At 43.1% G+C, this 14,126-nt stretch overlaps 1 protein-coding gene across 7 annotated transcripts in view; it reads right to left on the bottom strand.

Annotated features, from left to right (window-relative positions):
* LOC112257946 (transcriptional regulator Erg) overlaps nucleotides 1-14,126 on the bottom strand; it is a 103,615-nt gene that overhangs the window by 55,259 nt on the left and 34,230 nt on the right. For 6 of the 7 annotated variants that reach the window (XM_042326877.1, XM_042326878.1, XM_042326875.1 and 3 more), the window contains one exon: nucleotides 11,031-11,117. In XM_042326877.1, the coding sequence (XP_042182811.1) occupies nucleotides 11,031-11,069 (39 nt within the window). In that variant the 5' untranslated portion in view covers nucleotides 11,070-11,117. Of the gene's footprint in view, nucleotides 1-6,522; nucleotides 6,618-11,030; nucleotides 11,118-14,126 lie in introns of those variants that run through there. The other variant, XM_042326881.1, reaches the window with a different exon arrangement.

Below are 14,126 nucleotides of genomic sequence, written 5' to 3'. Positions count from 1 at the left end.
CTGTAATTTTTTCATGGTTTTGTTCTATAAACATTGAAAGGGGAAGGTGATTACAAGCAAGATCAGGGTTTCTTACCTCTCCTGCTCATGTTATTTTTGTTGACCTTTTAAACATACAATCATACATTTTTGGTGGTATTTTCTTGTGTGCAAATAAATAAATACAAATAAATAAAATAATTGATTTTCTTATTCACTGTGAGTATTACTTCAGCAGTCCCATTAAAAAAATAAAGACTAAAAAGTTCCTGCCCACAATCCAGATAGACAACATTTCAAAGAATGTGCATTGGATTTAACAGCAGCTCATCTCTCTTGAAAGCCACTGCGTGAAAGCTTTGAGCTCAATGTATGAAAAGGACTTTGTAAATAAAGTTAGCAATATTACTCGCTATTAGGTATAAAACAAAACTGATGGGCATGTATCGTTTCCATTACAGAACAGTAGTATATACAAATCAATTCTAACTTTTAGTTTCCCTCAGCCCAGCTCTATCTCGGTTCCTAAGCACTGTAAAACACTGCCTGAGCCTGTTGAGACTGAAGGAGTGAAGGGGGACATTTAAGGACATTTACACCTAAACACAGCCTGGCAGTATCCTGCAGCAGCACTGCATGGATGCTCAATTAGCATTCCACAGCCTCCTGTAGCATTGTATTCATACAGGAAGAGGGAGGGAGGGAGAGAGGGAGATAGACAGAGAGCGAGAGAGAGAACCCCATATTATTTGAATTAATCACTATGGCCAGACGGTTATATTAAAAATAACATAAATGTTTTTGCCTTCGGTCATGATGGCTCGTCTGTTGCTTGCCAAAACACTGGCCTGAAGCTGACGTTATAAGGGGCTGTGGGCGCTCTCTGGGTCTTTCTGGCAAGCCACATGACCGTCATGTGTTTTCTATTTGACAGGAGCCATCCAATCTCGCTACGCGACATCATCACAATGATATATGATAGGATTGGACGGCACAGGGCACCAGTCACAGCACAGGCTCTATGGAACCTGACCCTGAAGTGATGGGATACGGTTTTAGATACAACATCATGTCACTCATTCGTAATACAAAGAAGGTTTTGTCCACAGTGTGTGTGATCGACTCATAATACAACGAAGCACGTGTCTACACTGATTTCAATGGGAGATATTAAACCATATCAAAATAAGCACAGATCAGGCTTTACTGTGTTCCAAATTTGGCCTCGCAAGTTACAGTGTAGGAATGATGTGTGCAGTCGAGGAGTAATCTCACCCTAGATGTGTAGGGGCGAACCAGGAAGTGGTACACCACACGACCTGCCTCTGTACAGTCCGGGAGGAGAGGCGGTTGAAAGTTTGGAAAAAGTTAACTCAGAGAGGTCGTTTGGAGCCCAGCCCAGCATGTTCACTTCCTAGCTACAATCTATTTGTATTTATTCTACAGTGATAGATTAAAGACAAGCAAACAAACTAGAAACTATCCTAAAAGAAAACCTTGGGTTAACGTAGGGTATAACTGTTAGGATGAGAAAAGCCAAAGTTTTACAGACATACAGTACCAGTCAAAAGTTTGGACCCACCTACTCATTCAAGGGTTTTTCTTTATTTTTACTATTTTCTACATTGTAGAATAATAGTGACGACATCAAAACTATGAAATAACACATATGGAATCACGTACAAACCAAATAAAGTGTTAAACAAATCAAAATATATTTTATATTTGAGATTCTTCCAAGTAGCCACCCTTTACTTTGATGACAGCTTGGCACACTCTTGGCATTCTCTCAACCAGCTTCACCTGGATTGCTTTTCCAACAGTCTTGAAAAAGTTCCCACATATGGTGAGCACTTGTTGGCTGCTTTCCATCACTCTGTGGTCCAACTCATCCCAAACCATCTCAATTGGGTTGAGGTCCGGTGATTGTGGATCTGATACAGCACTCCATCGCTCTCCTTCTTGGTCAAATAGCCCTTACACAGCCTGGAGGTGTGTTGGGTCATTGTCCTGTTGAAAAACAAATGATAGTCCCACTAAGTGCAAACCAGATGGGATGGCGCATCGCTGCAGAGTGCTGTGGTAGCCATGCTGGTTAAGTATGCCTTAAATTCTAAATATATCACAGATAGTGTCACCAGCAAAGCACCCCCAAACCATCACGCCTCTTCCTCCGTGCTTCACGGTGGGAACCACACATGCAGAGATCATCTGTTCAACTACTCTGCGTCTCACAAAGACAAAGACACGGTGGTTGGAACCAAAAATCTCAAATTTGGACTCATCAGACCAAAGGACAGTTTCCACTGGTCTAATGTCTATGTCCTTTAGTAGTCATTTCTTTGCAGCAATTCGACCATGAAGGCCTGATTCACGCAGTCTCCTCTGAACAGTTGATGTTGAGACGTGTCTCTTACTTGAACTTCGTGAAGCATTTATTTGGGCTGCAATTTCTGAGGCTGGTAACTCTAATGAACTTATCCTCTGCAGCAGAGGTAACTCTGGGTCTTCCTTTCCTGTGGCAGTCCTCATGAGAGCCAGTTTCATCATAGCGCTTGATGTTTTTTGCGACTGCACTTTAAGACATGACTGACCTTCATGTCTTAAAGTAATAATGTACTGTCTTTTCTCTTTGCTTATTTTAGCTGTTATTGCCATAATATGGACTTGGTATTTTACCAAATAGTGCTATCTTCTGTAGACCACTCCTACATTGTCACAACACAACTGATTGGCTCAAATGCATTAAGAAGGAAATAAATTCCACAAATGTACTTTTAACAAGGCACAACTGTTAATTGAAATGCATTCCAGTTGACTACCTCATGAAGCTGGTTGAGAGAATGCCAAGAGTGTGCAAAGCTGTCATCAAGGCAAAGGGTGGCTACTTTGAAGAATCTCAAATATTAAAAAAAACACTTTTTTGGTGACTACATGATTCCATATATGTTATTTCATAGTTTTGATGTCTTCACTATTATTCTACAATGTAGAAAAATTAAGAAAAGGGGTGTTCAAACTTTTGACTGGTACTCTACATTCCTCTCCAGCTAACCTCCTTTACGTTGATTAAGGAAGAGTGCTGTTCTTCCTCCATAATTCATAATTCTCTATACACCAATGGAAGGTACCTTATTCTTGAAGGGGACCTGTTCTTCTCTTCTAGCTATCCAGGTTGAAGTAGCTACCTATAAGTCTACCTGTGTTATCACAAGGGCAGAGACCCAGGCAGACTGCCTGCCACTCTGTGACATATTTCATTCAGCTAGACCCAGACCACTGGCATGCCAGCCCTCCGTGAGTCTCGCCACAAGACTGGCGGGGTGAAGCCACGAAGCAGGAAAGAATGTCCATGGCCAGGAGGGGAGAGGGACAGAATTCCTGCCTTCTCACATCACCTTGCCAATTTATACTGTATATTCAGCTAGGACCAAGTCAACAATAAACAACGGATGTAGTCCTCATGTATTGTTTTGTATTGTGCTGAGCAGGTTATGAAGTATGATATTATAAATGGGGCATGATGATGAAATCATCAATGGTCTATTGTCATGCTTCTTTTGAATTCACATCTCAAGAGATGCTTTTACATTCTTTGGCAACCTGCAGGTAACTGATGGAAACATTTGAGTAAATGACCGATACAAAGTATATTGAAAGCAGATGTTTCCACACAGGTGTGGTTCCTGAGAAATTAAGCAATTACCATCCCATCATGCTTAGGGGTCAGGCATAAAAATACTGGGCAGGCTATTATTTTGGCTACCATGGCTATTGGATGACAATGCCCTCCATCCACAGGGCACGAGTGGTCACTGAATTATTTAATAAGCATGAAAATTATGTAAACCATATACTATGGCCATCTCAGTCACCAGATCTCAACCCAATTGAACACTTATGGGGGATTCTGGAGTGGCGCCTGAGACAGCGTTTTCCTCCACCATCAACAAAACACCAAATTATGGAATTTATCAACGAAGTATGGTGTAGCATCCCTCCAATAGAGTTCCAGACACGTGTAGAATATATGTCAAGGTGCATTTAAGTTGTTCAGGCTCGTGGTGGCCCATTAAGACACTTTATGTTGGTGTTTCCTTTATTTTGGCAGTTACCTGTACGTATCTGCCAAATGTGAGAACAGAAAGTCATGTCACCAATTCCAAATGATCAATACATGATGGGTGCATGTCATACATCCTTCCTTTGTAATTGTGATTTAATATTAATAAAGTACTATTCATAAAGCATATGCATATTTAATAACTATTTCAAATCGAATCAAATCAAATTTTATTTGTCACATACACATTGTTAGCAGATGTTAATGTGAGTGTAGCGAAATGCTTGTGCTTCTAGTTCCGACAGTGCAGTAATATCTAACGAGTACTCTGACAATTCCCCAACAACTACCTAATACACACAAATCTAAAGGGGTGATGAGAATATGTACATGTAAGTATATGGATGAGCGATGGCCGAGCGGCACAGGCAAAGTGCAATAGATCCTAAACAGAGAGTGTAACCAAGATGTATTGATGGTATGATTTGACGTTTTAAGAGCACACTGTGAAAAGCTCCAACACAGGGTCACGAGCCTACAAACAAACAATCCATGCTAGAGGAAAAACAGCAACATAGCGTAACCCTTCTTCCCAACGTCAACCAAACCCAACCAGTGGAATTTCCCAGAACCTCCAGTCCAACCCTCTAGCTGTCTGTTCGGGTCACTCTACCAGACACTCCAATAGAGTCATTTGGCACCCTGCAAAGTGGTCCTTTTGAGAGCAACCTGCTGCAGGCTGGTTTCCAGGCAGGGCCTCTGCCTTTGTCCCTCGCTCCATGCCAGGAATGGAGGACTTAATGTTTTTAGCTGAGCAGGGCCGGCGGGGCCGGGGCCCTGAGACACTACACACAGTGTGCTGAAAACTTGGAGTCCTCAGTGGGATAGCATCAGTCATCCTGATGGTGGAAATAAACAGTCATTCCTGACTGCTGCTGTTGCTGCTTCTGGAGCTAAGATTGGCCCAGCCTGTGACAGAGCCTGGACACAGAGCCTGCACATTGAGCCTAGAGAGACTCTGAGGTTTATTTATGCTCCTCACATCCATGAACCCAGAGGCTTGTTCTGCCAATTAGGCAGAAAATGACTAGGAATTGCTATTGTATGGAGGATGGAATAGCTACACTCTTAGAAAAAAGGATTCCAAAAGGGTTCTTTGGCTGTCCCTATAGGAGGACCCTTCTTGGTTCCAGGTAGAACCCTTTTTGGTTCCAGGTAGAACACTTTTGGATTCCATGTAGAACCCTCTAGGATTATACCTGGAACCAAAAGTGTTCTACCTGGAACCAAAAAGGGTTACTCAAAGGGTTCTCCTATGGGGACAGTCGAATAACCCTTTTAGGTTCTAGAATGCACCTTTTTTCTAAGAGTCTACACCTGGTTATTTTTACATATGGGATTGCAGTTCATGTTCTAGTTATTCCACTGTAATTGGACAGGCCTGTTGCGTAATGAAGCCTGAATTTTAACTTGAGGCTAACGAACACATACAGTGCATTCAGAAAGTATTAAGAACTCTCGACTTTCTCCATATTTTGTTACGTGACATCATTTATTTCATTAAGTATTCAGATCCTTTGATATGAGACTCGAAATTGAGCTCAAGTACATCCTGTTTCCATTGATCATCCTTAAAATGTTTCTACAACTTGATTGGAGTTCACCTGTGGTAAATTCAATTGATTGGACATCATTTGGAAAGGCACACAGTCTCCGGATGTCTTTGAGTGGCCCAGCCAGAGCCCGGACTTGAACCCGATCTAACATCTCAGGAGAGACCTGAAAATAGCTGTGCATTGACTCTCCCCATCCAACCTGACAGAGCTAGAGAGGATCTGCAAAACTCCCCAAATACAGACGTGCCAAGCTTGTCGCGTCATATCCAAGAAAACACAAGGCTGTAATCGCGGCCAAAGGTGCTTCAACAAAGTACTGAGTAAAGGTTCTGAAAACGTATGTAAACATGATATTTCCGAATGCACTGTATAACCCAAACTTTCGCACACAACTATCCCACTGACACAAAAATGCATGCCTTTGTAGACTACATGATAAGATCTATTTCAGAGAAGAAAAAGCAATCGCCCACTGAAGAACTGCAGCATTAATTTGTGACTTTTTATATAGGCTGCTGAAAATAGCACAGGAAGCCAGAGATTGCCTCCCAGACCCCCCCACTCACACAGGAACACATAAAACAACCTGTGGTCTCTAACCCAGAGCCTTACACAGGATACACAGACTGAGAACCTGAGAAGGCAAAGAGTCAGAGAAACAGAAACGGGGTGAGAGACAAAAGATGAGAGAATAATACTAAGAGAGAACAGAGAGGAGATGAGAGGCAGGAAACGAGAGGAGATAGAGAAGAAAATACATGACAGAGGAAAGAAAGAGTGGGCACGAGAGTAAACTATGTCAGGAAAGTGTAGACAACAGAGCAGAGATAGAATATAGGAGAGGAGGAGTGCGGGATGGATTACCTCGGTGTGCTGCGGAGCACTGTCTGTCTATCTCTCTCTCTAGCTGCCACGCTTAGCAGCACATCTGGCCTGGCTGACTGACTGCCTGCAGCCGGGGCCATGTACAGATGTGAGCGCGTGTGTCAGCGTCTTGGTCACAACTTGGCAACCACTCCCACCCTGCGCCGAGGCTGCCGGGTAACAAATGACTGAAATATCTACCCAGGTTTGCTCCACATGCCGGGCCTGCACAGAATTGAATTGAAACGTGACCAGACCGCAAGTTTCTCTCCCTCTACCCCACACTCCCCCTCCTTGGTCTTAAAAAATACACATGACCGAAGAATCCAAAGAAAGAAAAAATAGAGAGAGAGAGAGAGAGAGAGAAGGGCTATGGTCTGATCCCCGCGCAAATAAAATTCCTGAAATCTCAGATTCTCAGTGTCTCAGATTTCTTGGAACGATGGGCGAGAAGTCTAATCTGCTCCTCTTTGTCAGACTTGGAATTGTGAGGAATTGACGTGTGGGAATAGCAAGTATAGACACGATTATAGACCAGCAAAACACAGGATCAACCAGTCAGTGAGGATCTATGGTTTCCACAAGGTAGCAGTCCATTCAACTCAATGGTGACTGCAGAGTCCCTGGAAATGTGTACAATGTTCCCATTTAGAATATACTTCCACAGAGGAAGCAGATCCCCTGAAGAGAAAAGAGAGGTGGATATAACACACAGATCACTGAGTCTCTGTATCCACAGTCTCTCCCAGTCTGTCCCCTACTCCCACAACTCAACAGTCCTTCACTCATACACAGACTTTGAGGCCTTTTACAGTGATATTAGATAGGGCTGGGCCCCACGATACAATATTACAACTCTACTTAGGTGCCGATACGATATGTATTGCGATTCTCACAATTCTATATGTATGAAGCTCATCCATGACTGCTGATGTTGCTGCTTATGTTGCTAAGAATGGACCAGCTGAATGCACAAAACATTAGGAACACCTGCTCTTTCCATGACCAGGTGATTCCAGGTGAAAGCCGTGATCCCTTATTGATGTCACTTGTTAAATCCACTTCAATCAGTGTAGATGAAGTGGAGGTGACAAGTTAAAGGAGGATTTTAAAGCCTTGAGTGAATTGAGACATGGATGTGTGCCATTCAGAGGGTGAATTGGCAATACAAAATATTTAAGTGCCTTTGAACGGGGTATGGTAGTAGGTGCTGGGTTTTTCACACTCAACAGTATCCCGTGTGTATCAAGAATGGTCCACCACCCAAAGGACATCCAGTCAACTTGACATAACTGTGGGAAGCATTGGAGTCAACATGGGCCAGCATCCCAGCATCCCATGCCCCAACGAATTGAGGCTGTTCTGAAGGCAAAAGGTGTTGCAACTCAATATTAAGAAGGTGTTCCTAATGTTCTGTACACTCATTGTATGTCTGCTGCAGAGAGACAAGAGAGAGCATGAGAAATAACGTACTTTTTCTAACCTACTGTTACCCATCATTCAGCACCATTAGGAAGCACAGACCTATGGAGGACATCAAATCACACATAACTTATTAATGTCCTAACTGACTTATGTCATATGACACAGTCTCATGACTGTTGGCATTAAATTGTCACTTGTTACGACCAAATGCTGGGACATGCAGACTTGTTAATAGTATGTCAGATGCAGTACATGTAGACAACGACGTAGACTGCAATCTGCAGACTCCACAGTCCCAGGCCTGCAGCCAAACCAAATAGGAGTGATCACACACTGGAGCCATCCACAATGGCCCTATTGCTTCCCTCAAAAGACACAATCTACCGATCATTCACTTGAGTCAACCCAATGCATTCACAGATCTACTAACCTAAAATGTTAAAAGGTGAAATAATGCTACGATAACGTCACAATAGCGCTACACACAGGTGTGAGGCTAACAGGGAGCCCAGACCTGCAGACAATACCACAAGGGAAACGTAAACATCAGGTTTCATTGTCCAATACTGGATCATGAATAGCTACAATCCTGGACTATTTCCTTTTGGAAAAGTATTCTCCAGGCTGATATGAAACCCTATCCTGTGAATAGGATCCTTGGGGGACCCCCATCTGGTCATCCTCTGTATTACTGAGGAGAGAAGGGGAATTTATGGAGATAAAAAGCGGCTCTGCAGCTAGTAAAATTAATGCCCAGCAGTCACACAGTACACTGTCATGGCTTTAAAATAAACAGACATAACACTGCTGGAGAGAGTCAGTTGGCCCACTCTAATCCACTGGTATGGAGAGAAAGGAAGAGGATGGGAAAAGCAGTCCAGCTCAATCATTCCCAGAAGAGGCCATGGAGTTACTCACTCACACACATACCGGTCACTCACACACTTACGGCATGCATGTGCAGTGCGCACATGCACACAAGCACGCATGCACGCACACACAGTGTATACGGATTCCACACTCTACTTCTCTGCTTTGATACACTTGTGCATCTCCTCCATTCACAGTATCCAAATGAACTGAGGAGACTCTTTCAGTAACAGAATATGTCCAACAGAGTACTCTCTCTGACTAATAAGTGACAAGCAATTGACTAAAATTGATAATGTTATCTACGTAATCCCCAAATGTAATTATTTATCATGAGGGCAATAAACAATAACTAGTAATGCTGCATACTCCAAGAAAGGTTAACTTCTCAGCTTTCAGTTAAAACTAATTATACATTGCTGTGGTGTAGTCACTTTTAAGGACACAAGCTCAAGTACACAGTACAAAAACGATCAAAATATAAAATATGAAATCATTTATGTCTTTTTTTTTGTGATTAAGATTTTGTCTAATCGCTGCAAATCCCCAACGGGCTTGGGAGAGGCGAATGTCGAGTCATGCGTCCTCTGAAACTCCCTTAACCCGGAAGCCAGCTGCATCAATGTGTCAGAGGAAACATCATTTAACTGATGACCGTAGTCAGCCTTCAGGTGCCCGGCCCGCCACAAGGAGCCAAGTAAAGCTCCCCTGCCAAACCCTCCCCTAACCTGGATAACACTGGGCCAATGGTGCACCGCCCTATGGGACTCCCCGTCACGGGCGGTTGTGACATAGCAACAGTAGTCAAATCAAATCAAATCAAATTTTATTTGTCACATACACATGGTTAGCAGATGTTAATGCGAGTGTAGCGAAATGCTTGTGCTTCTAGTTCCGACAATGCAGTAATAACCAACAAGTAATCTAGCTAACAATTCCAAAACTACTACCTTATAGACACAAGTGTAAGGGGATAAAGAATATGTACATAAAGATATATGAATGAGTGATGGTACAGAGCGGCATAGGCAAGATACAGTAGATGGTATTGAGTGCAGTATATACATATGAGATGAGTATGTAAACAAAGTGGCATAGTTAAAGTGGCTAGTGATACATGTATTACATAAAGATGCAGTAGATGATATAGAGTACAGTATATACGTATACATATGAGATGAATAATGTAGGGTATGTAAACATTATATTAGGTAGCATTGTTTAAAGTGGCTAGTGATATATTTTACATCATTTCCCATCAATTCCCATTATTAAAGTGGCTGGAGTTGAGTCAGTGTGTTGGCAGCAGCCACTCAATATTAGTGGTGGCTGTTTAACAGTCTGATGGCCTTGAGATAGAAGCTGTTTTTCAGTCTCTCGGTCCCAGCTTTGATGCACCTGTAGTGACGCCGCAACACTGTGATGCGCCTTAGACTGCTGCACCACTCGGGAGGCCGCATGATGTATTTCCTATTCAACAAAACTGGATGAATAAAGCCTGAAATGACTTATATTTGTCTAAATATAATATAATCAATTTATAAAATTACACGATAAGATTTCACCTTCCTTATAACTGTAAAATACATATTTGTATAATTAGTGTTAGAGGAAATGTGCATATTTTCTAAAGGTCTCAAATGATCAAAATGTCTGCCCTCATCGCTGTGAATGTCTCGCAGATCTCTAGCTTGGCTTCCTGAACTCGTTAAGAACTTGCCTTTCACGTCGTATTAATATTGTCTGTCTATGACAAACAGAAAAAGGGTTTTGTTTAAAATCTATTGATTTAGATTACCGGCTATAAATCAATCTCTGCATGTGATACAGCGAAGAAACCACTCTCTCCTGCTGCATTACCATGTAAGGATTCTAGGCATATACGTTGTTAGTGGCTGTGATGTAGGGTTCAGCCAGGAGTTAATGGACAGTCAGAAGAGCGAATGAAATGGTAGGAGGGACATCCTCCTACCATCACACAGGCAGAAGCGACGTACTCACGTGCCGTGAGAATCAGGGCTACTGCTCAATGCAAGCCATTTCGATATATGGTGTCCACATGTCGATTTATAAGCGTAAATGTCGGTCGGAACCGGTACCAGAACAACGCAGGTCCCCAAAATAGGGGACTGAGAGGCTTTAATGGTACAGCTGATCCAATGCAGTATGGACAAGGTTAAGTGTAGAGATGTTGTCTGGACCAGTGGACTTACTTTGGTGGGGCCTGCAGGATCTGCTCCAGTCTGAATCATGACCCCCGGCTGACATCAGAGACACGAGCAGCACACACAGCCTTCTACCTGAGAGAGAGAGAGAGAGAGAGAGAGAGAGAGAGAGAGAGAGAGAGAGAGAGAGAGAGAGAGAGAGAGAGAGTGAGAAAGAGATGGGGATATTGCCATTCAATATCAATAATATTGAGAAATCATTACTAATATATGTCTGTGTGTACTGTATTACTGTGTATTATAGGGACTGTTCTAATCATTTTGGTAATGACCTGTGTCCCCTAGCCACTGGGGGACACCCATCGGTTAACAAGGGCGTCTAGCCTTGGCAGGACCCACATAGACGACACAATGCTGACACCGTGGATGAGCACTAACCGCGCCATGGGGAAACGACTCTAGACAGAGACCTCCATTTAGCGTGACGGGGCAATCCCCCCAGTTCCATAAATCATAAATAAACAGCTTGTGCAGTCACGGCCGACTGTCGCTGTGAATGTCAGGCACATAAAAGCTCCATTGGGTCATAATATGTGGCCCATTAGGGTTAACCAGTGGGGCTGGAGAGGTAGGCACGTCTCCCACTCGCCCTGGGCTCTGCTCGCCTCTCTTCCGTCCCACCAGCCACATCTGGGAGCCATCAGGGCACAGACAGCAAGCGGCCCCCCGGCCACTGGGAGCTAAGCCGGCTGTAATTACTTACGCATGATTACGCATGTTAATCATAGGCTGGGCCCAGACGCCACCGCCGCACTTGTTTATTATTTATACTTCGTTAAGCAACGGGACGCTCTGATTATCCCGTGTCATTGCTTCATTATCATTGTCATGGAGAGGAGGGGAGTGTGCGGAGGGGTGGGGCGAGGGGAGAGTGTGTGTGTGTGTGTGTGTGTGTGGAGGGGTGTGGTGTGTGTGAGGTGTGTGTGTGTGTGTGTGTGTGTGTGTGTGTGTGTGTGTGTGTGTGTGTGTGTGTGTGTGTGTGGGAGAAGGAGGCATGCAGTCTAAGCAGCTCTTGAACAGCCCACACTAACCACAATGGGCCGTATGTAGAGGCCACTGACCTCCAACAATTACACTCCATATTATTTATAGAAAAAAACATCTTGCCCAAAGAGTGTCTGCTTCCTTTTTCTTTCTCTGAGGGACACTGGTATGCAGCAGGTACCAGTGAAGCGTGGATTCAAGTTAGGCCTTGCTAAGGTGATGGCCAACAGGCCAGGTGACGTCATACCCTGAGGATGTCATAATGGGTGCCCTTTTGGCCCAACATAGTGGCCTCCCACTCACTCTGTCGCCCTACTGCCTGCAGTACTCTGATACCCTGTGGGGAACCAAAGGCAACCAGGAGGGCCAATTTATCATCACACACATACATGCCAGAGCACACACACTTATCATAACAGCACACACAGAGCAGGGAGTCACGACACACAGAGAACACAGAGAACATCCCAACATATTCCAGAACACCCATGGAGGCCAGCCACCACAGCAAACGGAGCACACATGCACACACACACAAAATATACCAGGGAAAGGTACTCCTGAAACCTAAATAAAGCAAGAAAAAGATACCACAGAATAATAACTCTTTTGCAATATGCCACATTCATAATTGGTTGGTGTTGGCCTATAAGAAACATGATATTGGAATCTGCCAATAATCTTTCATTGCCAGTTAGACATAGTGTTAGTCACTCAGTCACTTAGATATCACATTCAAAAACTGCAAACATTTCTCTCCACCACATGAAATTAGTTATAAAATTGCTAAATCTACTCTCCGCCCCATTGCAAAAATGTGTAGAATTGCAGGAAATTAACTTTCTCACCGCTGCCAAGATGGATGGCGCTAAAATGTTTTGCTCACAAGCTGGGGGGAGGCACTCCAAAAAATTTCACGTAGGGACCCCAAAAGGATATGAATGTGGGTACGCAGACCCGCGAGTCACTGCCGGCCCTCATGATGAATTCAGATTTTATTTTGGCCCCCAACCCCATCAAAGTTGCCCATCCCTGGTGTAGAGTGAGTGACAGGCATACCCAGCCAGGGATAGAGTTATGCTGCTGCTGCTGCAGCCAGTGGCATGTCATTTCAGCCAGAGCACTTATAATTATGCCCTGTTTTCTTTAAGAGAAATAAAACTTTCCAGAGAGTAAAAATGCTCCAGGCAAGGAAAAGAGTGGCGAGTGACATCACAGCCAAGTAATTCATTTTAAAGTGGCTCAGATTAAGATTGAGATTAAGCACTAAATTGAAAAGGTATGGCGGTAAGAAAAAATTAACAAGAGCACACTTTGGACTCTATTTTAACAAGCTTAATGCAATGGTAAATCTAAGCTCTGGCGGTAGCGCTATAGGTCCGGGGGGGGGTGTCGCAAATGTTTTTGCTATTTTCACAGCCGTTATTATGAGCGCAATGGCTTGCGGTGGCGTGAAAGGGCTGGGTTTTGATGAATAAACAAGTTGTAGGCGTGACGAGGGCTTGGCCATTCACTGGCCAATCAAGACGTTCCATGGCTTAATACTGCATGTGTTTGTCTCAAATTCTGTAGGTTAATGACTGTCTTTGCATTGTCATCAATTACAATTACGAAATATTCTCATTGTAGTCTATTGTGAATTGATACTACAGTTTATTAAATAGCATAAACTGCAGTAACAAGTGATAGCAACATCCATTGTTTGTTTTAATATGTTTGGAATGTTGACAGCCAACATTGTTGTAATTGGCTTCAACGTGTATAGTCCTTTACGCATCGTACTTCTCCTCAAATAAAACATACTAGGCTTCCGTATATTGTATTGTACAGTGCATTCGAAAATCATTCAGACCCGTTGACTTTTTACACATTTTGTTACGTTACAGTCTTATTCTAAAATGTATTAAATAGTTTTTTCCCCCTCATCAATCTACACACAATAACCCCATAACGACAAAGCAAAAACTGTTTTTTAGAAATGTTTGCACATTTATTAATAATAAAAAACTGAAATATAACATTTGCATAAGTATTCAGACCCTTTACTCAGTACTTTGTTGAAGTAACTTTGGCAGCAGTTAAAGCCTTCGAGTCTTCTTG

This window comes from Oncorhynchus tshawytscha, linkage group LG09 (assembly GCF_018296145.1).
Source record: "Oncorhynchus tshawytscha isolate Ot180627B linkage group LG09, Otsh_v2.0, whole genome shotgun sequence".
Taxonomy (NCBI): Eukaryota; Metazoa; Chordata; class Actinopteri; order Salmoniformes; family Salmonidae; genus Oncorhynchus; species Oncorhynchus tshawytscha.
Note: the sequence above shows the minus strand (reverse complement) of the source record. Positions and strands in the feature narration are given on the sequence as shown.